General features: G+C 37.1%; 1 protein-coding gene across 1 annotated transcript in view; it reads left to right on the forward strand.

Annotated features, from left to right (window-relative positions):
- Positions 1-23,150, forward strand: part of ADCYAP1R1 (ADCYAP receptor type I) — a 136,476-nt gene extending 113,326 nt beyond the window's left edge. Inside the window, exons 14-16 of the mRNA XM_065666907.1 lie at positions 17,745-17,874; positions 18,073-18,114; positions 21,285-23,150. Of these exons, the coding sequence (XP_065522979.1) occupies positions 17,745-17,874; positions 18,073-18,114; positions 21,285-21,473 (361 nt within the window). The 3' untranslated portion in view covers positions 21,474-23,150. The remainder of the gene's footprint in view (positions 1-17,744; positions 17,875-18,072; positions 18,115-21,284) is intronic.
- Positions 23,151-23,848: the final 698 nt, after the last annotated feature.

Consider the following 23,848-nt stretch of genomic DNA (forward strand, 5'->3'; position numbering starts at 1 on the left):
TTCATTATTAAAAATTACCACCACTAAAGTTAGCTGTGAGCTATGACAGGAGCACAACAGAAGAGTGCACTACTGGGGAGCTAATGATTAATTAATATACTGCAGCCACTAGAGAATTGCTTTTGAAAAGCAAAAAATAATTTTTATAATTTGCACCACAATAATGAGTGCTTTCCTCCTATAAAAATTCTGGCTTTCTAAACAACCTGAGGATCATTATATGCAATGGCCTTTGCCTTTTGGCTGTCAAAAACTTGGAAACCTGTAGCTGTTTCCTAACAATTTTCTGTGGCAGTCAAATGCTTTAGTGATTATAAACTTCAATTTTATCAACTTGTATGTTCGGTCATTCATTACCAGTCTCATGCCTAACAGGTATTTTTTCACACATTTAGCTCCTCCTCAAAGCTGCCTGCATGCTGCTCATCCCATTTCAGACTGAACAGCTCAAAACATGTCAGATTCTGAGAGAACACTAATTCCATCTTTCTTTTACTGATGTTTTCAATAGAAACTCCTTCATATGGCTGAAATGAATGGGGGCTAGATTCATCAAAAAATATTATTAATGAGGTAGGAATTCAAAAGGCAGTGAAAGCCACTCTTTTAAAGGTGCATTTTAATTTTATGATTCTTTTGGGGTTTTTTCCTGAGAGCCTAAAACAACTTTCATATTTCCTCCTAATAGTCATCATAATCATTATTTACTTCATAGTGTTAGAAGTAAACTGCCAAAGGCATAACAAAGACATGGTTTCTTGAACCATGTTCTGGTTTCAGTTAATCTTTTGTCAGTCCTGGATAATTCTACGAAATTAAGCATCAAACCAAAGCAAGATCAAAAATACAAATGCAATAAATTTTTATCTGAGTGAGAAGTTCTAAGATCCTTGGGTGCTGGGGAAGCATAAAGAGATATTGGTTGCATTCCTAGTGTAATTAAGACAACTATCTTCATAGTTCAGAAAGGTTTCTCACCCCCCCTGGTGAATGAATTGCATGATCAATTGTATTGTGCCGTGATTATAGACATGACATACTTAATCCTAGAGTACAAATGACAGTGTCTTGTATTTGTACCAGTATATTCCATCCAGTTAGATTTTACTGAACATGCTTCCAAACAGAAAGTACTATCTGATTTTTAGCAATCTTCAATTGCACAGTGTGTAAATATTTTGAAGTAGTAGTAGGTTATTTAGGGACACCATGACACCATATGATGAGAACCAAGTAGCTCCACATCAGAAGTCCATGAATCCAATGTGCACTCACTGTTCTGGCAACTGAAAACACATTCACAGCCCTACTATGGCTGTTTCAGCACATGGTGTGTCACATCAGGCCTACGTTTTTTGCATGGATTTTCATATATCAGTTCCCTGTCTGGAATTTTTGGAAACATAATAAACTGATCTGGCAAGGCTTCACTGTTTTTCCCATGAGAAATCCAGCCAATAGTGTGTAATATGGTATTTCAGAATCTGCTTTCAGGCATCCTGGTTTTAGTCAAGTTATTGTAAAGGGAGTGCATTCACCCCCCCAAAAAAAGCCATATCCCCATAGAAATGCCAATGCAAAGCTTGTATCCACGCTGTTATTTTCATGAGCTTTGTTGCATTGCAGAAAGATTCTTTATGGACAGAATATCATCTTAACAGTATCACTACCATAAACCACTACAGTATTTCAGTAGGTATGCATGATGTAGAAGCATGCTGGAATAACCCTTAAGATTAAAAGGGCCCACACATTTCCATCAAGTCTTTGTTTATTCATGCATTTTCAAGGATCAAACACATTTAACTGATTTTTTTTTTATTATTATTATTATTTCCAGCTTATCTTTAGCGTAATTTTGGTGGGGGAAGCTTGTTTCTGCTCTTGCTTTAACAGATTCTTCAAAAATTTTGTATCACATGTTGAAAACTCAATGAAAAGAAAATAAACCCCACATATATCTAGCTAATTCAGGTCTACGTCATTCCTCCAATCAGCATCTTGCTGGAAAGAAAGGAGAAACATGGCATATATCATAGGTAGGTATGATTTTACATACGATGCAACCTAGAGGGTTAGGGCAGGAAAAGCAATGTTGTAACACAAATGTTTTGGTAAACAACACTCCTCTACAGTTCACCTACAAAGTCACTGGACACTCAGTGATTCATTCTGCTACCGCTTTGTCTTGCTGCAAGTGCTCAGACTGCCAGCACTAATTATTATTGACAGGGTCTTTATGCCAAAAGTCTCATTTCTGACAAGGAAATGGTTGATGTTTGATGACTGGTATATTCTTTAGTATGGCACTTTAATTTCTTAACCCCAGGTAATATCAGTTGAGTACTGGAATGCCCACTAATCCAGCAATGAAAGGAACTCATGTCCCTGAGCTAATCCTTTACTACCATAAGAAAATACAATGGAAAACACATGATCATGTGGCGTCAGTGCATGGTCAGCAAGAACCTAGTTTTCATATCTAAGAGATGATAGGAGAGTACATGATTGCTACTTTGACTGACACTAATTCTTGATGGATTTATTTGAAGTTTGAATTCACAACTACAACACTATTTATTTACATTTCCCAAGACAAATTATTGTTGTAGATGTTGGTTTGAGCAGTTTTTGGTTTCTGTTTTGGATTATTTTTTGGGGAGGTAGATACTAATTTGTACCAAATCTTTTCAGTTAGGGATTGGGGGGGGGGGGGGGGGGGGGGGGGGAAGAGTGTACTTCTTAGGAATGTAAAATCATGTAGTCTATGTACCATAAACAGCAAGAATGTAATTAATTACACAGAGATTTATTTATTTTCAGATAAGGTAATTGAAAAGCTTTTGATTATCTATCCATAGATTTGCTGTGGTCTCAACTATTGTAAAATGAAACAGCACAAAATAATTAGTGGGTTTATATGTTCCTGTGAGCTGTTATTCCTGTTGAACAGCTAGCACAAAGGGGGGCTACTCAAATTCCACCCGCCAGTGCCAGTAGCAAGTAGAGAAACAACATACATCTTTGGCTGTCAAACCTAGCTTCATAACCTTCATACTTTCATCCAGTATGTTTTTTTTTGCATTCTTACAGTGATAATGAGATCAGACCTAAAACTGTGTCTACTTTGAAAGTGTCTTTGTTATTTTCTGGGCCACTTCTTCGAAGGATATTCCAGAAAAGAAAATTAATATTTTCAGAGAAAATTCCATCCATTTCCAATGATATGCAAGTGCTTTACTGGAACTTTGGCAGGGTCTGGTTTTGATTACCAACTTGTTTCTTATGGTTACAAGATCATCTGTAATGAATGCAATGTCTGCTTCTGTTATTTAAAAATTCTTAGAAAGTGTTTAGAGTGTAAGTCCATCATGCCTTTTCTTGCACAGGTGATGTGTGCATGATGGAGGCTGACTCCTGTTGTTTTCTATTTGAAATTGTAATGAAAAATAGGATGACTATCTTTAAACAGCATTTGTGCACTTTGCTGTAAGGTATTTTTATTGGCAATTTTATGGCATCAGTGGATGTATGAACAGAGGAAAAGATACAACACTGATTTATATGTGATTTATGGTCTAGCTGACTTTTTTTGAAAGCTGCCTAAGTTTTGTGTTCAACAGTTCTCCAATGGTGACTTAAAAATTCCACTGGGCTCCATGCTCTGTGGCAGCTTTAGAAAACAATGTTTGTCCACAGATTGTGTCCTAAATCAACAAAACACAGCCTTTTTTCCCTATCTGTTACAAGAGCAAGCCCCAAGCTGGAAAAGAGTGTGTTTGCATTAAAAGAGAAGACACTAATAGGTGGTCCTTTTTTAGAAAGATTAAGGAGGTGTGCAGATTAGTGAGGGAGAAAACAGTGCCATGTTGTATTCAACAGTGTTGTTCTTTTTATAGACATACTCCTTCAACTTTTTTAAGAAGAAACAGTAATTCAAAGATTGAGGTACTCTCAACAGTTCTATCAAGGGTTGGGTTAGCCCTTTTTCCTAGGAGGTTTAGGCCCAAAAAAAGGGCAGAATGAATTCCTATTGATATATTAGTGGCATATATCTGGATATTTCAGACCTAAATGACTTTCAAAGCATAAAATATCATGGGTTGATTGCCATAACTGGTATGGAACAGCACTCATAACATCTGTTGGCTCGAGTCAGCATGATTTATATGTAAATGTTTGTCTGTTGTGTATGTGTGTTAATATAGGTCTTTGACTACACATGTACTGTCTGAAATGCTAGATATACCTACATTTGTTCCAGCATTGCTTTCTAAAATACCACAAATACTTTAGCAATGTGCACAATATAAAGCTTCTTACCTCAATGTAAAACTGACTACAGTTAACTGAATTTTCTGTAATCTTGACTGTTGCCATGCATTCAAGTCTAGTCATTAACAAAAGTAAGGTAGCCTTCATAAAGAAAATGGGGTACAGACCTCAAATGTGTTTCTGAAGTCACTGAACTTCATCAAAGTGAATACCCTAATTTTGATCTTCATTGATAAACTTCAGTTGTCATGGAGATTAGCAGTATAGAGAAGATCTGCTGGCTATCGCCAGCCATCCTTGTGAATTAACCATGGATTTAGATGTAGTGTTTTATCCTTTATCAGGGCAGTTTACTTATTGGGAAAGATAATGGTTTTGGAGATTCAGATAATTTTTCAGAAGCCTCAAATTGCAAGCTAATGTGGGACCTTCAAAATAAGACAATTCTGGCTGTTTTACCCTTCCCTCCCTCACTACTCATAGCTGTCTGTTGTTTTGAATGCAAAGGTAGGCTGAAAGATAGATTTAGAATTTTATTTGTCCGCAGATCAGTTTGCACCTTTGTTTCTTTGACTTGGTTACTTAGTTTAAAGATAAGTGTGGAGCAGAAGCAACTGGTCATGCAGCAGTTGTTGCGAGACTGCAGACAATGGGGAATAATTCTGACATCTCTGATCTTGAATGTGCTTTCAATTTACATCAAAGCTTGATGCACACCAACATCCATGGTCGTCCATTTTACCTTTGCTACCATTTACATTGTTGACTCTACCATATGAGAGCAAAAGAAGTTTATTTTCCCTTCAGTGTCTTTGCTTCTCCTTGACATTGATTTCTTGTGTCTCACTTCAGCAACTAGCATGCTTCACATCCAGTGGTTTTAATTTTACATCTGAGGAATTATTAGGGTGTACTCCAAGGAAGTACGTAGACTTTAGAGCCTGGGGTATGGAAAGGACAAGAAAGATGGTGCTGTCACCATGCAGAAGGATTTTTTGATCTGGAAGGGTGAACTTCTCATGAGGCTTTTGTAAATAACGCTGTGCATAAAAGGAAATGTGTAGTGCAATCAGGTAACTGGTTAGTTGCCCAGGAACAAATTCTTCCTGCCTTGGAGTACAAGTACGTGCGCAAAGGCCACTAGGTTACAGTGGCCTAATATGGAATTAAGTCTTATTGAAGGTGGCTTAAACAACTGTATGCTACCTCAGGATCAGCCCAATCTGAAGTTGTGCATATGGTTCACATGATAGCCTTAGCACCTCGTTTGCTGTATACCTGTATCATTACTGAGAGATTTCCAAACTGTAATCCCTCTTATATATTTCCAATGAAAACATAGGACTGTTTCAACTGATGAAATTTCTGCAAGTCTAGGCCTATTCAGCAGAGGCAGCATTCTCTTTTTTCATTAAGGAGGGTTTATAGAGATGGGTTGAAACTGAGATGGTTGTCTGCAGGGATGTCGTATAACGTGTGAGGCAGGTGATTCAAAGCAGTGTAGCTGAAGCTTCGGAGCTGCAAATGATATAAACTCAGTATAGCCAGACCAGTGCTGAGCTCTGCCAGCTGACAGGAGTAAGACATGTATAATGCTTGAAAATCCACTTCTTAAAGCAGATTTGACAATAAATACTCTGGGGGTTTTGCTCCTTTGTTTCTTTTAAGGATAATGAGTTAATCACATTCTAAGGTATTTTATGTCTGGAATTTGGACATACATATTCTTCATTTCAAACAGTAAATGTATACTCAAAACCATTTAAGAACCTCATTTGATGTGGTACATTTTTCTCACTAAACATGTTTTTGTCTTCTACACTACAGTTATGTTACTGCACCTCCATTAGAATTATTCCATAATGCATGACATTAGTTTATGCTCTGGAGTCACTGAGAATAATCTAGCATGTTAAAATAGGATCTCCAGAGTTAAATATAAAAGAAGGATAATGACATTTAACCTTGAAGATACAGTTAATTTAAGGACTGTTTTGATGGAAGTATTCTGCTCTCTACTACCAACTTTCTTCCCTACAGTACAGCTAAATATTAGAGCTTTATCTCTTCATTATTTTGTCTGGGTGTAAAAATAGCTTTCTCCATCCTTGTTTATCAACCCTATGGAAGTTAGCAAATCTGAATGAACAGTGTAGACATGATTTTTGGCTCTCTTTGATCTTTCTGTTTCGCCTTCAAGGCTTAGATCTGTGCAAAGGTCAGAACCATTGGGCAAAAAATTCCAGTTCCAATTAATATTTGCTAAATATTAATTTTTAGCCACAGATACAGTCTGCAAGCAGTAATTTGGCTTCAGCCTTGGGAGAGGTGATAGTGGTTTGCTCATAGACATGCTGTTTCTGTGTCAAATTATTGTTGTAGTTACCATACTAGCTTTCAGTTACAATAGGTTAAATTTAGCTTTGATGGAATTAAAAGTACACTAACTTAAAGTTTATAGAGGACTTTGAATGTTATCTGTAATGGTGGAGCTTTGTAAACTATAGAGACCCTCATGAGGTTTCCTATATACGTCCTTGATTTTAGTGTGAAATTCATTGACTTTACAAGTACATAAGACAAAAAAAACATGTAAATCTCATGTTCCCCCAAGTCACTGAAAAAAACCCCAAAACAATCCACTGGGCTTTGTAAGACACACCTACTCAGAACAGTGAAGAGAAGCAAAGCTGACCTGTCACATACTAAAGCAATGCAAAAGCCTCTAATCTTCGGTTAGAGACCAAAAAGTCAGGTGAAAGAAAACTGCTGTCATCCACTAATGTAAACTGATTTTAATATATTTTGGACAAGGACCGTAAAGAAGACCTCAGACATCCTCTTTTTTTTTTTTTCCAACTTGCTTTCAGGTTATTTCCTAGTATCAGAAGGTGATCCTGGAATACCTCACACCCCTTTGAGAAGTCAGTGAGAGTTCTTTTGGTTTGGTGGTGTTAGCAATGAAAAGTAGAGCTATAGGTAACAAGACTGCGAATTCTGGACTTGTTTTCCATTAAAGAGTTGAGAAACAGAGTTGTCTTTATTTCATTAAGAGCACAACAGTGTTTGTACTTTTAGCAAGACAGTATGGAATCCACCTAGATCATAGAATCATAGAATAGTAAAATAGGATTGGAAAGGACCTCAAGATCATCTAGTTCCAGCCCCCCTGCCATGGACAGGGACACCTCACACTAGACCATGTCACCCAAGACTCCATCCAGCCTGGCCTTGAACACTGCCAGGCATGGAGCATCCACAGCTTCTTTGAGCAACCTATTCCAGTGCTTCACCACCCTTACAGTAAAGAATTTTCTCCTTATTTCCAGTCTAAACTTCCCCTGTTTAAGTTTTAACTCGTTACCCCTTGTCCTATCACTATAGTCCCTAATAAAGAGTCCCTGTCCAGCATCCTTGTAGGCCCCCTTCAAATAATTGTGCTCGGCTCCTCCCACAGTCAGTTGAGATCTACACACTCCAGAGAATAAAATTCTCAGTACAACTTCTTTCATCCTTCATGAATTCTTAATTCGTGTTTAAAATAGGTAAAATAAATCTCACTTCATGGTCTGTTTCTCACCACTAACTGCAAAGCTAGGAGGGTGACAAGGTAAAAGGCATACAGCTATATTAGTAACTTCAAAAATTAGATGGGACGGAACTAAGTAACAACTTTACTGAGAAGCGTCCATGCTTATTCTGTGTCTGGATGAGAGGGCTGAAAGAGTCTGCTTGCACACAGTGGATCAGGGCCTGCAGTCACTGCAGTGGTATAGAATTGTATAGTCTGTTTCCTGCTCACAGAAGTTCAGTTTTTACAAACCATTTACATCTGATCTGTAAGTCCAGGGGTTTTGTAAATATAGTTCATGTTTTGGCCTGGAAACAAGTTTAGTTTCAGGAAATCATTAGCTATTGATTAGCAAGGTGAAGAAGTCCCTCAACCTACAGCTATATAGACCACTTCTTTTTTTTTTTCTCTCTCCCATGCAGCCTTTCCACTTTTACGTTGGTTAACCTTTTACTGTATTTTCAGTACTTTATTTTATTAATTTGTTTTTACATTTCTTCTCCTATTACTACATGGTTGCCTATCCTATTTGTAGTGAGTTTACATAGAATTACTTGAGCAGGGTGCACAAAGATTCTCAATGAGGCACAGTTTTAATTTGCATGAATCAAATCCTACCTTACTGTGTTTCCCAAAGGACTCCCCTTCAGCATATCCAGAGACAACCCACAAACTCTGTCATTCCCTGCACTCTATTAGTGAAGTCAAAACCTTGATAATTTTCAGTATGGATCTACATGGCCTTAGTAATAGAGCATAACTTCATTCCCCTTAATCAGAATGCAAATTTTATTTCTCTTAAGCACCTCTAAGAAACCTACAAAGTCTTTACAACTGCATTTTTGCAGTAATTTGCAATTACTTTTGCCTCAAATTTGTGTGCTCTCTCATTTGCATTAAATTGCCAGATGCTAAGGTGTTTAGTCTTACAAGATGGTCTTCAGCCACTATAATACATCACTCATTTAATCCTTGGAATGTTTAACTTTTTCTTTCCCCTTCCACCCTAGCACCCTCCCTCTTCCTCCCAGATGCAGCTGCAGTCCATGCACAGGACACATGCGGTGAGACTCAGCTTGTTTGCCTTTAGCTGTCTAAAGTCTCGTATTTAATCTAAGCAGTCTAGTTGTCGTCTATGGTCAATCTGAGAGACCAGGGCACTTCCATAAGACAACGCATCCCATGTGTCTAAGATGCCTTTGTTACACAGGTCGGCCCAGCCTCTGGAAGTGCCTGTTTTTTTTCCATGGTTCAGTGAGTTGAAAGTGATAGTTCAGTTTAAATTCATCTTAGATGCATATAGTTAGATGTGACCAGTTCCATTCTGTGTGTGCCTACAGAGATCTGAGGATCCTGCCCTAATTCATGCAGTGTTTTGGTATCCATCATCTCATTTATATTAATTTTCTCTTATTTGGCTATCTTTTCTGCCTTCCCATTACTTTCTGGTTCCTCTGTCTCTTCTGTCTTTCTCTCTTACCTTCCATCAATGTTTCTACTTTGATAATAATTAATCAATTAAGTAATTAAATAAAGATATTAAAAAAGGTTGGGAGGAGAGGAACTTCTATCAGTTCTGTGGTCTAAAGATTTTGGGTTACTTTACAATGTCTAATATCAGAGAGATATTATTCTACCTAATTTAGATAGGATGCAGAATAAATGAAAACAGCATTAAAATATTACTGTTTTTCTAAGTGCTAGCAAAGTTTTCCATCACAAGCCCATGTGTAAATGTCCCCTCACTGGTTGGGGAGCAGCAATTAATTCATAGATACAGTTTTCAAAATGAAGTCTGTACTTTTTGATAATTCTAGCAAATATCAAGTGTTGTCATGTTAGGTCTGCTCACTAGAAAACCCTATAACCAATCCCTAACAAAAAAACAGGGCATAAGCAGTAAAGGAAACATGGGTGGAGATTTTTTTTCTAGATTACCATGGCAACACTAAGCATGTCACTGAAGAACAGATCCTCAGCATCCTGCAACTAAGAGTTTTCAGTGTGAATATTGATTTTTAGATATTTCATTTTCAGGTTATATATCTTAAAACGCTTGTACAAGAACTGCCTTTCAACACATGCTGAGCAGCCCTCTTGTGGTAAAAATTGGCATGATAAAATGTATTTCAGATCAGGTCATCAAAAAATGAGTGAGACACTAAAAATCCATAGTTGTTTCTGAAAGTCTCAGTCATAGTAAAAAGGAAGTATCTCTAAAACTTCCCTTTTTGTTTTTGATCAGTCTTAGCTGACAACCAATGCACAACTCAGCTCTGTGAAAAACAGGCAGTGCAAAATTTACCTCACAGAAATGATACTGTAGAAGGAACAGTCATTTTCATATATACTTCCTCTGCATCGTGCGAGAAATGAGATTGATTTTGCAAGTTGTAACATGATTATTGCATCTATTTGCTGGATGTTTACATGCCACAATACTGTGTTCATTCCAGCTCTTACACTGTAATCTTTAATAACAATGCTGTTGTCAGGTTTTGATTACCCAAAAGGAAAAAACACAAACAAACCCAAAACTCTAGTAAATGGGATTGACTCAAAGGATTTAGCAGTAGTGAGAAATTTGATTTATTTTCAGTTTATTCTATTTTGTTTTTCAGTTTATGAGCTGCATTTCCCATCTATAGTTCGGTGAAAACAAATCTTAAGCCATGCACATTATCAGAGCAACAGAAAAAGAGTTTGATTTATTTGGATAAACTTGGATGTTTGCCTTGTAGGCAATTGCTTCAAAAAAATCACCATATTGTCCTTTATAGTCAATGGAGATTTAGTCAGGGTAGTCATTGGTTTTTGTTGTATTGTTCATCCCATCCTAAAGTGAACATTTAAAATAGATCAGATATACCCTGACAAATATTGTTTTTTGTTGTATTGTTCATCCCATCTTAAAGTGAACATTTAAAATAGATCAGATATACCCTGACAAATAAGTGTGCATTACTCTCTCAACTACTTATTCTCTCTGATGATTCTCGAGGGATCAAGGATGTCCACTTTACATAGACATCTATACTGTAAATACCCAACCTTCCCTGAAGTGAATCTCACCAAGGCAACCATATGTAGAAAACAAAACAAAAATCTCCTGTTGACAAGAAATTACTATTTTCAATTCTCATGTTTTTCAGCCCATCATAACAGATACAAAATCTCTTACAAGTTCCCTTAAAATGCCTTATTGTGTTGTTTCAGATTACCCTTCTTGACAGCTGATTTAAAATAGCCTCTCTCTGGCTAGTTGTAAATTTAAACATCTCTTTCTCCATTGCAGCTCTTCCAAGAATGCAACATGTAGAGATCGTGGTCCTGGTCCATAATATGTGTGCCTACTTCTTGTATGACCATACCTGTCATAGTGTGTGTGACAAAAAATGAGCAGTGCCTCTGAATTAAAAGAGTCAAACAGTTTCCATACTGAATGCCCCCCCCCCACCCCATGCATCAAGGAAGCTAGGCAAAAGAAGTGCTTTGGTGTCCTTACTAACACTCTTCACTAATAGAAAGGGATCCACACTGCATCGTGTACTTACACATGAAAACCAGGAACATCTGATCCAACTTCATCTTAAATAAATCTCCATCCTACAAGTTTATGTTACTGATTGTTCTCCAAAAGTGTGCAGTCAACTTTCATTTAATATATTGTTCTGTTACCCTTTGTATACTACCAGACTGCAAAAGTTGTGTGTATTTTGGATGCATAAAGCTGCTGGCCTGCCTCCAAGTTGTTCAGTCTTTGGTTTGTCTGTGAATCAACACATCGCAATTGCCAGAGACAGCCAGTGCATCTTAATTTTTTTGTTGTTTATTTTTGCTTCAGTCAAGCAGCTGGTTTGTGCTGTAATTTCATTCTGTCATGTCCGCTTTCCATCTTTGTGATGTGTCTCATAAAATGTGTTAAAAGTGACCTACCTTGGCCTGTTCACAGTATGCTGAAAAAAATGCTAATCTTGTCATATTTAGCAGCTGCGTTCAGAAATGCTACTGTAAGCCTAAGAGGGCTAACCAGCACTCTTGCAAGATGTCAGAACTATCAACCATTACCCTGTAAGTGTACGCAATCCTGTGACATTACTGTGTTTGTTATGACGCATGCTGCAAGTAAATGAATGGATATTAACAGAGGGGTAGCAAACAGAAAGCAGGCATTCATTTAGTTCTTGTTGCATGTAGAATATTTTCTTGTTCTGTGCTTTTGCTGATGCATCACAATCAAGGATTTAAGGTGGTTTTGTTTGTTTTGGTTTGGGTTTTTTTTAATTTTTTAATATTGCTGATGCTGCTTATGGTTTTGGGTAGTGTCTGTATAGAAACTATTAATAGTTGCTGTTTATGACACAACAAAGAGGTGAGCCCTGGTCATACCAAGAATAAATGTTTCACCTGAAAATTTGGTATAACAACAGGGGCAGTGCAAGAACTGAGTGAATCAGACTGTCATCTGAAGTAAAAATAAAACTTAGTGAAGTTATGTTAGTATAGACCCAGGGGTGAGGAAAGGCTGAGGTTAAACTAGTATCAACATATTATGTGTCTAGCCAAAAGTCATTGTCAAAGATTTGCCTACGGAGAGTGAGGTGGCTAGAAAAGAGAATAAAAGCCATTTAGTCTAGACACTTGTAAATTAATCACTTTCTTGTAATGCACCTCAGTCTCTGTTACTTGTAAAAGTCCACAGGATTCATTTAGATGAGGCATACCTTTCAGAAATCTAATATACAGTATGTTTCCTGATTAACTTTCCCCTGAATTTCACAGCAGTCTCATGAGTGTAAAACAGCACTCTAAAAGATGTGCTGCCAAACAGATCCAACAATCCAGCATTTTGCTGAAGAATACTTAATAATTATCTTTGACACCATTAAGGAAAAAAGGTTGTTTTGTAGTTTAGAGCTGCATGCTTTGTTATGTATTTTGACTAGTAAAAAAAAAAAAAAAAAGAAAAAAGAAAAAACAACAACAACAACAAAAAAAAACCACAAAAATGCCAACACATTTTAAACATGAAAATAAATTTTCTGTGTGATTTTACATCTCCCCAGGGTATTTAAGTAATAGTCCAATGAAGACGCTCAAAAGATTCAGTCAGTAGACTGATGCTGTGCAAAAGCAGATGGAAGAAACAGAGAATAGAAGAACAGTGAGCAGATCCATGTCCTATATTGAGAAAAGCTGAAGTCTAAGAAAGTTAGGTAAAATTAGGACCTCCAGAAGAGATAGTTAGAAATACGAGGTTCATTACTTAATCTACAACCTGGTGCAGCATGGACTTCATGTTGGTGTTTTGTAGAGAAACAAATTTCACATTAAGTGCAGAATTTCAGAAAGATGTCAGACTGGCAAATCTAAAGTGAAATCTTTTACCTAGTCAATGGTAAAAAGAGTTCAGTCTAAACAGGAGCCCAGAAAAATCCCTGTACACTTCCAATCAATATACTTATACCTTCCAGCAACCTTCCACTGCTTTTGAAGTCCTTAGTCTGAAAATGTGATTTATACATGGGAAAATTAAAAAGCTGTAATCACTTGCTGTGTTTAGGTATTACTTCAGGTCTTTGAAAACAATCTTACAGACCTAATTAAGCTTTTGGAAAATGCATATATCTGTCAGGAAGATTACTAAGGTTACTGAAAGTCACGTTAATTATGTTTAACATCTTTGTGATAAAATAGATACTTTGGTTTATTAAACATAAGCTATATGAAGTATTAGTGACATCCTGTATCTTCATGATTTGCTCTTTTATCTTTCTATTTTAAATATAGTCATGATTATTTTTTGCACATATTTATCACTGAGTTACAGCCAGAGATGGAATTCCTCTAATCGGAACTTTGCAAGCCTACAATGCAGCAAACTCAGTCCAGATTCCCTCTGTAGTCAATGGAGAGACTTAGGATGTGATAAGGCTTTCCTTAGGGACAGATGATTCATCTTTATGCCTAAGTGCCTGCTATTCTTCATAGACACTAAAGGGAATGTAGGTGTGGAAGTAATTTAACTAAAAATAGACATCATCATTGTAAATATCTCATAACTTTAAGCTAGTCAATATATACATCAATAGATGCATTCAGTACATAACCATAGGCTTTACAACAGGACTCACTTCTTAAAGAGGCATCTAGAGCAGTCAAGAACTATGTCTTAAAAGTGCATTTTTCTCTTCATCAGCCTTAGAGGCATTATCTTAATAATTTCAGTATGTCTGAACCTTGGTGAGATGAATGTTGTTCCACACGAACACAAACCTTGATGCCTCCACTGCAAAAGTTTATATTTGACCAAATTAATTTCACTTAAGACTCAGCATTTAAACTGAACACTTCTCTTGCTTTAAAGATGCAGACTTAAGTAACAAAAGAGCAACTACACAGTCTTTCTTCAAAGGCTGTGGTTTGAAGATCATTTGCTTCTCTTGACAGTTTGTGGTATTTTGTCTCAAAAAAGTTGGGTGGTAAGAACCTCTAAGGTGAAAGCAACAAACTCTGTCAGAGTGAAAATTATACTGAATTTTATCCTTAGCTTCATAGCAGGTCTGTTAAATCTCATGTAAGTTACAATGGTTTTCTTTGAGCTACATGACTTTGCAATTAGTCCAGCAGAAGCTGGTGAAGTCCAGCAGAAATAGCACAAGACACATCTTCAGTGCAGTGGAGATACCTGGATCTGATGGGAGAGTAAGCTCTAACCAACATTTTCCTCCCTTTCTCAGAGACAGAAAAAAGAATGACAACCACAAATTTCCTTGCACAATTGCTTCTGGAGCTTCAGGTCCCCTGATGTTGAGGACCCATGTTTTCTGATGGTCTCCTTCATTCTTTCCAGATGGCATCATCATGTATCCAGCTCAGTGGTATCTGCAGGCTCTCAATCTAGAGATATATCTTTGTTACATCACATTCAGAGTAGCTGGAAGAACCTATTTAGACCATTTAGAACTCATTGGGCCTTGTTCCCTATTGCACAGCTGTTCAAAATACTTTTTTTTCATCTGATGCACAGTTCCTGTGTTTGTTTAAATCATGGCATTAATTTTTCTTCTAGAAACATGTTTTAAAATGTGGAATAGGGACACACTGGAATATTCAGTTGAAATCAATGGAAATTCTACTCAGCAATGCCACTTCATGCCCGGTTATGTCCTATGTGATATCCGTAGACACCTTAGCAATCTCCTTAATAAGCATGGATGTACAGTGAAAGAATAAGGTATGGTTCTTTCAGATGCTGGTCAAAATCAGACAAGCTTTCTTCTTTCTGTTACTTTTACAATAAAGATTTTTTTTACATAATTCAATAGAGGAGTGAGGAAAAACAGAGGACGCAAGTATTTGTGTCTTCTTGTATTAATACTTTATGGAAAGGCCACATTCATAGCTATGCTATTGGAGAAAACCTTATGCTTAGACTGCTTTTACGGAAAATGGCAGCTGAAAAATAGAATGGCAGCTTAAAAAAAAATACACAATTTGCATTTTTTTAAAGTTACCTAAGATATTTCTCCACCTGTTGGAATGTAAACAAGGCTTTGGCTAGAAGTTTTGGAGAACATATCTCTTCTAAACAGCCAGTTTAAGCCTGACTGATTACTGTCCTTAAAACTTTTGCATCCATGAACCAAGTTTTTTCCTGGTCTGAAAGAGTATATGAAGAAAAGAAGATGGAAATCTTTAGCTGCTACGTGCCTGAAAATTTTGCTGTATACCTTAACTTCTTAATTTCACTATTGGACATAAGCATACTTATGTCACAGGTGCTGCTTTAAGACTTCCTAATTCTTCCTAATGCTCTTGAAAAAACATAATTATCATCCACACAGTCATTAGTATCTCTCATGTTTTTCTTATCATTAAAATATTCTTTTCCTCTTCATAGATCTTAATCTATAAACTTCAGAATGTGTTATTTCTTAGATTTATTTCCTTCCTGACTTTTATGGCAATATTGAAGACATCATCTTAAATAAGTTGACTATGGCATTATATTTCAAGATCCTACAAACTAACTGTATGATTAATCAGATATAATTAATTCCAGAAAACTGACAATAGAAAAAATCTTCCTCTGCATCTTTCCCAAAATTAATCTCCTGTGACTATGGTTAGATATAACATAATAATAGATAATTTTGTTCTGACTTTTAAATCAAAGTAACATTTATCCTTTTGTTGTCATTAACTCTGACTATAAAGGGTAAGAGACTTTGAGAGATGATACTTAATTTTCCAGGTTACTACCTTAATTTGATTTTTTATTCCATGGCTAGTTTAAGATGTTTATGTTCTTTACATCCTTTTTTGTTTACAGATACGGTATTATTCCATAATCTTTTCCACAATATCTCTGTCCCTTTTCATTAATCTGATTTTATGTCCATAGAGAAAAAGGACTAAAATAGACCTTGAAGGGGTTTTTAGTCCATTGCATTGCATCACTTCTATATATCTTACTTTTTCCACAGATGACAGAAGTTGGAGACTGTGTATGCTCTTCCTCAATGAGTTCCAGGGCTGTTCCCTCTTATTAAAAAGCTTTTGGTCAATGCCCAATTTGATAATTCACAAGAATTGTGTTCTCTGGGTTACGGGGTCTTCCAGCACACTTGAGATTTCGTGTGCATTTGGTGTTCATCATGTGTGTTTAGTACAATCCCAGGACAAGGGTTGGGATGTATTTATCACCGTTAGTGCACAAAATGTGACTGTGGGACACCAGCAATGGACTGATATCTCATTTCCAGTTTAGTATTGAATGTAACAACATATATTCACTGAGTTCTTGGAGACGCATTAATTAAGTCCTCACTTTCAGTAAGACAAACACATAATTTTGGGGATTTTGTTGAACATGTATTATCAAATTCAGTGTGTCTGCAATGCCATGTAGATATAAGCAGAGTTAACATTTGAATTTTTGAAAGTATTCTCTTCCAAAAATCTTTGTGGCTTTTTAGCTTCCATTACACTCCATCTGCCTCCTTATCTTACTTGAAGGAAATCAGTCTTATTTTTTTTCCCCTTTGAAAATGTCCTGGAAATTACTTTACTCTGTTTATAATAAAACTCTTGCCTTATTTTCAGATCAACATTTGCATTCTCTTGGGTCTTTTTTGCTGCTCAATCAGCAAATGACACTGACCAAGACATACATAAGTCTTGGCTGGATCCCTGCTTTTGGGGAATTACCTCCATACTCAGTTAAGTGCTTACAGGGACACACATTCATTTCCAGCCCTTTTGTTTATGCTTTGTTTCATTTCCTTCTAAAACCTGTCTAGTCTGATGCCATGGAAAATAGTTACACAGTGGAATTACACTTAAGTTTCCAGCAGTATAAATGAGATCGAAATCAAGGCCTTGAGGAATAGTTGTGAGTATAAGAACATACAGGGGGGTTTAGCTTTATTTGTGTTGCTGTTTGGATTTTTTTTTTCTATGTAGAAATAAATTCACACATACACACAAAAAAAGTGATTTCAAACACTCCACTGGGATTAAGCAATTGGGTGAGAGGTTTATTATTGTGTTGTGGTAGCAGTCTGAATCCCTTAGCAAGATTAATCTCATCATGTTTGGCATGGTAGAAAAAATTACTGATTGTAATAATGCAAGTTAAAATAACAGTACAAAGTATTAAGCATTACTAGTGTGCTATTATTGTAGCAGTGTGAAGAAGTGGGAGCAAACTACAGTGTGTGTGAAATCACTGTTTAGGAATAAATGGGAATATTGTATATTTGTTTGTATAATTATCCAGTGTATATATATCCCAACAGACAGGCAACAAAATATTTTCTGTTTTCTTCTTTAATTAAAGCACAAGATGTTTATTACAAGGCTGCATTAAAGTTCTTTCACTCTATTATAACAGGAGACTGGCTCGCTCTACACTACTGCTTATCCCCTTGTTTGGAATTCACTACACGGTGTTTGCTTTTTCTCCTGAAAATGTCAGTAAGCGGGAGAGACTAGTGTTTGAATTGGGACTGGGATCTTTCCAGGTGATTATACAGTGAATTCTGCTTCTGTTAAAAAGAAATTTCTTTTCATTATAACTATTTTGCATGCACAGTTCTCAGACTGTGTGTATATGTTTTGTATACTAGGATTTTGGTTTTGTTTGTTCTAAATCCAGCTATTTTCTAGCATTTACTGAAAGTTTTGAATTACATTATTTTTTTTTTCTCCCATTTACCTAGGGTTTTGTTGTTGCTGTTCTCTATTGTTTCTTGAATGGGGAGGTAAGACTTTTAATATTTAACCTCCCCTACTCACCATCCCCATACCATTTCCTTGTGGGAATAACCACTCTTCTAAACCTTCACTGTAATTTGTTGTATGCCATATTTCCTAATACCTTAGGCTGAATCTCACAGAGTCTCAGAAAAAGAAAGAAGTTGTGTGGTGTCTTTATTAAACCAAAGTATTGGCCTTGCCAGAGATGATGTCTCAGAGTAGTGCTTGCTAACAGAGATAGGGACTGTACTGTTTTCTTTACCTATGTCATCCCAGGTGCAGGACTTTGCACTTTGTTAAAGTTCATGCAGTTCTTGCTGTAAATTGGCTTTCCCTGTGAAATGTCCACCTCACCACCCAGACTGATGTTACCAGCCATCTCTGGTAAGGGTGCTTTCAGCCCCATCATTCAGATAATTTATAAAGATGTTGAGGAGCATGGAGTTCAGCATCAATCTCCAAGGACCCCACTGGTTGAAGTCTCCCAGCCTGAGTAAAAACAGTTGTCATCCCCTGATTGTGGCCTGTTAGCCAATTTCCTGCCTATTTCGCAGGCCGTCTACCTAATCTATATCTTGCCAGCTTGCCAAGGAGGAGACTGTGGGAAACAGCATCAAATGCTTTACTGAAGTCCATGTAAACAATAATCGCTGCTCTTTCCATGTAATCAGAAAATGTTTTCATGTAGAAGATGGTCGTGCTAGTCTGGTATGCCTTTAAGAAATCTTTGCTGTCTTTTCCCAATCACCTGCTTAACTTGGTTTAAGATAGTTTCTAGGAAGTCTTGTTCCATTATTTTCCCAGAGCTTGAAGGAGAGGAAGAGAGAGAGAGAAAGAGGGAGAGGGGGAGAGAGAAGGAGCGTGAGAGTGAGAAGGAGGGGCAGAGATGTTGTGTGCTGTTGCTGATGGTGCACCAAGCAGATGCAATGCCCTGTTGCTGATGTTGCATCTGACAGATACCATACCCTGTTTGCATTTCTGGTTGCTAGCCATCCCCAGGAGGCAGTTAGATGTGGCTTCCCACAGTTTAACCTGGCTGTGGGGACAGCTGGCACCACAGAACCATTGCCCACTCTTCTCATGAGACCTGACTTTTACCAGCTGGCCCCTCCAGACATACAGCTCAAGAGGGTCAGATGCCCAGAAATGCCCTCAGACATTGCCTGGGTACCTTGGAAACCTCACACTCCTCTCAGCACATGGCAACTGCTGCTGCTAGCATCAATGTTCCACTTCACCCACTCTGATCTGCAAATTGACATCCCCCTGCCTTTGTTTATCAGACTGAATACCTGAGGTAACTGTTTTGTGAATAAATAGAAAAACAGTCCCTCCTCAAGGCTTCCCTAAGATGAATATCTACAGTTCACCCATTCTCTGTTCCACTAATAACACATCTACTGTGCAGTCCAACAGAAGAAGACTTGTCTTAAAATCACCTTTAGTTTTCAAGGAGCCTGAAACCATTTCTTTCTACCAGTTGTAGTAGAGGGGGTTTATGCTTGTTCACATAGAGCATGCCATAGCTGCTCTGTTCAAAAGGTCTCTAACTCCATGATCCAAGTGATTCCTTTGCAGGTAGCCATAACAATCTCCAAGTTTATCAAACAAATTTATAGGTCACCTTTTGTCATGGGCTTATCCTGTCAAAGGACCCACAGGTCTGTTAAAGCGTTATTCATAGCTTGGTTCCAAGAAGCTCAGAAGGTGAGTTCAGGATGATGACTTTCTGGAATTAATGGCATTAATGTCATTCATATTTCACCAGCTGACATTACTGTATAGACAACTCTCTCACCTACAGCTGTTGTTTCATCTATTACCTTCCATGAATGCTAAAAAAATAACCAGAAAGTCTTGTCTAAAACTAATCTGCAGATAAGCAGTTTCCAAAGTAACATGTGGATTGTGTCAGATTTCCTGTAACCACTTGGAGGGAGTGGGGTGATGGTTTTTAGCCAGATTAATACAACCAGAATAATTGAAACCATTTTATCTCTCAAGACATTAGAGAATGTCTTGTGATCCTGCAAAATTATTTAGGTAAGGAAAGGTTCACCTTTGGTATATTAACACTGCTTACTATTAATCTCAAGATATTAATCTCTAACTATCTGTATTTTACTGAAAATAGGAATTGAGAGGTAGTAGAAGGAGAATATGAGTTTTCCAGTTGGATTTTTCCTCCCTGTAGTTTGTGTATATACAATTGAACCACTTATTTAGCATTTTGGCATATGCTGATTCATTTTGATAATTATATTAGTCTAGGAAAATCTAGTGATGATTGTTAAAGACAAGAACTCAGCAGCTGGTTGGAGACGGAAAATATATTGAGAAAAATATCTCTACACATTTACTTGCTCTTACACAATTTCATTGAGTAATATGCTACTGGCTACTGTTAGGAGTGCAAGACGAGCAAATGTCGGTGGAGTATGATATTTCTTATATTAAATCCTTACGATCTTAAGTATATATGTACACACATGTACTTTTAGTAGGATTGCCAGGAAACTGGTGATGAATGAAAAGTAGAAAAGCTATATAATTATTTGCTTATTTTCTAATTGAAATTCTGACATGGATTGTTTTACTCTTGGTGACTTTCTGTGGGTGTCCATGAAAAAAATCTCAAGGAAAAGGAGGCTGTCACAGATGTATATTAGTCCAAGAGCTATTGACTGCTTAGAAGTGATATGAAAGTAGGGCTCAAAGTTTTCAATAGACATTCATCCATTAATGGCAGGTGAGAGACAAGCTGCCTGTGTGGACAGGTTATTTCATTGTTTGCCTTGTACCTTTTGGTTGCTGGTTTCTTTGGCTCCTTGTTATGTATTTGGTACTGGCTGTTGATGAAAACAGGATATTCTTCCAAGAAACTAGCTCAAGTTATGTTGGAGTTGGTGTTGAACAGGTCTTCCATGCACCTGTGGGCTAATGCTAAATTATTTGAAGTCAGAGACACAGAACCTGGGCTGTTGTTCCCACTGCATGCATGGCCTCTTCCATACATGAAGAAATCACTTAGATTTTGCTGAAGTGAGGAGTTTAGTAACAGTCTTAAAGATAGTTCCATCAAATTGGCGGGTTTTTCTAATCTTGATAGTTTGTCAGCATGTCCCTCGAGCGGCTAAGTACATAAAAAATGACCTTTTGAAGTTTCTCCCTAAAGGTGCAATCAGAAATAAAGAGAAAATGGAGGAGCTGGAAAGTCAACCGGTATTTTGCTGTGGATTTCAAACATCGTCATCCTTCTCTAGCGAGCAGCGGAGTGAACGGGGGGACACAACTCTCCATTCTGAGCAAGAGCAGCTCTCAGATTCGGATGTCCAGCATAAATGCGGAGAACCTAGCAACATGAGCAGCTAAGGAAAACACATCAATCAACAAGCAAACCAAAAACCATCCCTTAAAAAAAAAATAAAATCATAGTTTTGGTGGTGGTGTAGGCCTTTTTCCTCTCCTTTCCTTTCCTTTCCTTTCCTTTCCTTTCCTTTCCTTTCCTTTCCTTTCCTTTCCTTTCCTTTCCTTTCCTTTCCTTTCCCTTTTCCCTTTTTTTTTCCCTCTTTCCTTTCCCTTCTTTTACTTTCCTTTGTGATAAAAGCAAAGGAAATGTGTGTATATATATCTTTTTAGTAATCACTGTAAATACCCAAGTGTACTCAAGGCCATTAACAGAAAAATGTTTAAAAGATAGCCAAGCCTACCCACTCCGTGATTTACATTTCAGAGCATCTGCAAGTAATCCGTTGTCAGTCAAAAGTAACAGTGATTGCTGTGCAGTTGTGATCCTTGGTTGCCAAACTGATACTAATCTGTGAATGGACATGACCACTGTTATTTTTCCTGTTGCTTTCCATTTTGGTTTGGATTGACTTCTTTTCCTTTTTTTTTTTTTTTTTTTTTTTGTCCTAGTCAGACATACCTTAGTGTGTCCCTGTCTTTTGGCATGTGAATTTCTGCGGTGTTTCTCTTTTGAGTCTTAGGATGGAGCTAATATGCTTGGGTTAATCAAACCAGCTGATTCAGGAAGAACTCCAGAAAATTAAGTTCATGGCTGGATTTAGTCAGATGTTTCCAGTGGACTTAAAGAAAGTTCTGTGCCAATGTGGAGCTGCATAGCTACCATCAATGAGTGTGGGGACTTCAGGCAAGAGAGATGGGATCAGCTTCTTCCTTACCCAGGGACACTTGTAAGAAAATGCTTTTTTGTTCTAGCTAAGCTGTGAATTTTCTAAAAGGGCCATGTAGTTGAGATATATCTATATTTTTGGCATTGACTGATTGATGATAGATTGATTATTTGGATTCTTTAAATAATAAAAATAACTGGCCCCTCCCTCCCACCTTAAGAGCAAAAGTCAGTTCCAGGGTGGCCTTTCCCTCCAGATAACCTTGAACCTTCTGCATCTGTGTCTGAATGTGGTATGTTTTTGGGTAGTGCTGTCAGAGCGTGGTGCCTTTGCAACCTGTTGACTTCTGTGTTTTGACTTTTCCTTGCCATTACAAGAGGCACAAGAAGGATCTCGCATGATCATCCTAGAATTTGGTGAGCAACTAAATTGAATAATACAATGGCATAGAAAGAAGAGTTAAAGGACTTTGGATGACTTCCCACACCAGGCAGTTTTCTCTCTTTTTGGATATTCTGTTTAACCATCAATGGTCTTACTGCTTTTCTTTGAGAGGAATTAAAATGTTCTCTCAAACTTTGCCTTGTAGTTAAAGCCACGACTGGTACTTACCTACTTCAATTAAATGTCAATGATGTCAATTCTTGAAAGTCTTTATACAGTGCATAAAGGCTTTGAGGACCGTCCTAGTGCTCACTTCACTTTGGATTTATGAACTGATATATATATAAATAAATATATATATGTGCGTGTATGTGTATGCAAATATATAAAAAAAAAGTAAAAAATGAAAATGACACTTTAGATGTGAAGTTTTGAACTGAAACTGATGGTAACCAGGAAATTTAAAATTCAGGCTTGTTCTTTGGTGTTAGTTGACAGGATTATGACCTAAAAAAGTAAATTAAAGAATTTTAGTGTCAGCTCACAGTAAGCTTTTAATTTTACTGATTTTTGTTTAGGTAAAAAAATTTTTAATGTCATTTTAATCATAGGTTTTAAAAAATAATACTAGTTTCCTTGTTTTTAAAAGGGGAAAAAAAAGTCTCAGAAAGTGTGAAATAAATATTAATAAGAATAATAATTAACACATATAGTGTTTTATGGGCATAAACTGCTCTCAGTTGTAGCAGTGTAAATGAATGTAAAAATAATTTGAAACAGGCAGAAATGTTGACTGGCGTCATACTGGTACAGGATCATGCTCTTATGAGACACACCATGTCAGGTGAAATCTACTCTTGCTGGGAGGACTAGTAAAACAGTTTAAATAATTTACATTTCACTCCAGGATCTTCAGTGAGAGTTCTATGGTCCAGATATATATCTTTATTTTTTCAAGTCTTTGCACTGGTTTGCTGCTCCAAGAGCAGAATTTGTCCCCTCCAGCCAGACTCGCTGCAAAAGTCACTAAAGTATTTTTAACTGATAGATCGGAGCATCCTCTCTCATTAGCTGCTGCTAAAAGCTGTTTTAGAAAGTTTCCCAAGGAACCATGCACTTTGCAGTCCGAAAAGACATGGAACATGGGGAAAGAGATCTATCAGGTAAATGCATAGGTAGACATTTTTAAAATGAAACTGTTTAATGTTAGATGAACTGA

This window comes from Lathamus discolor, chromosome 2 (genome assembly GCF_037157495.1).
Source record: "Lathamus discolor isolate bLatDis1 chromosome 2, bLatDis1.hap1, whole genome shotgun sequence".
In the NCBI taxonomy this organism is placed as follows: Eukaryota; Metazoa; Chordata; class Aves; order Psittaciformes; family Psittacidae; genus Lathamus; species Lathamus discolor.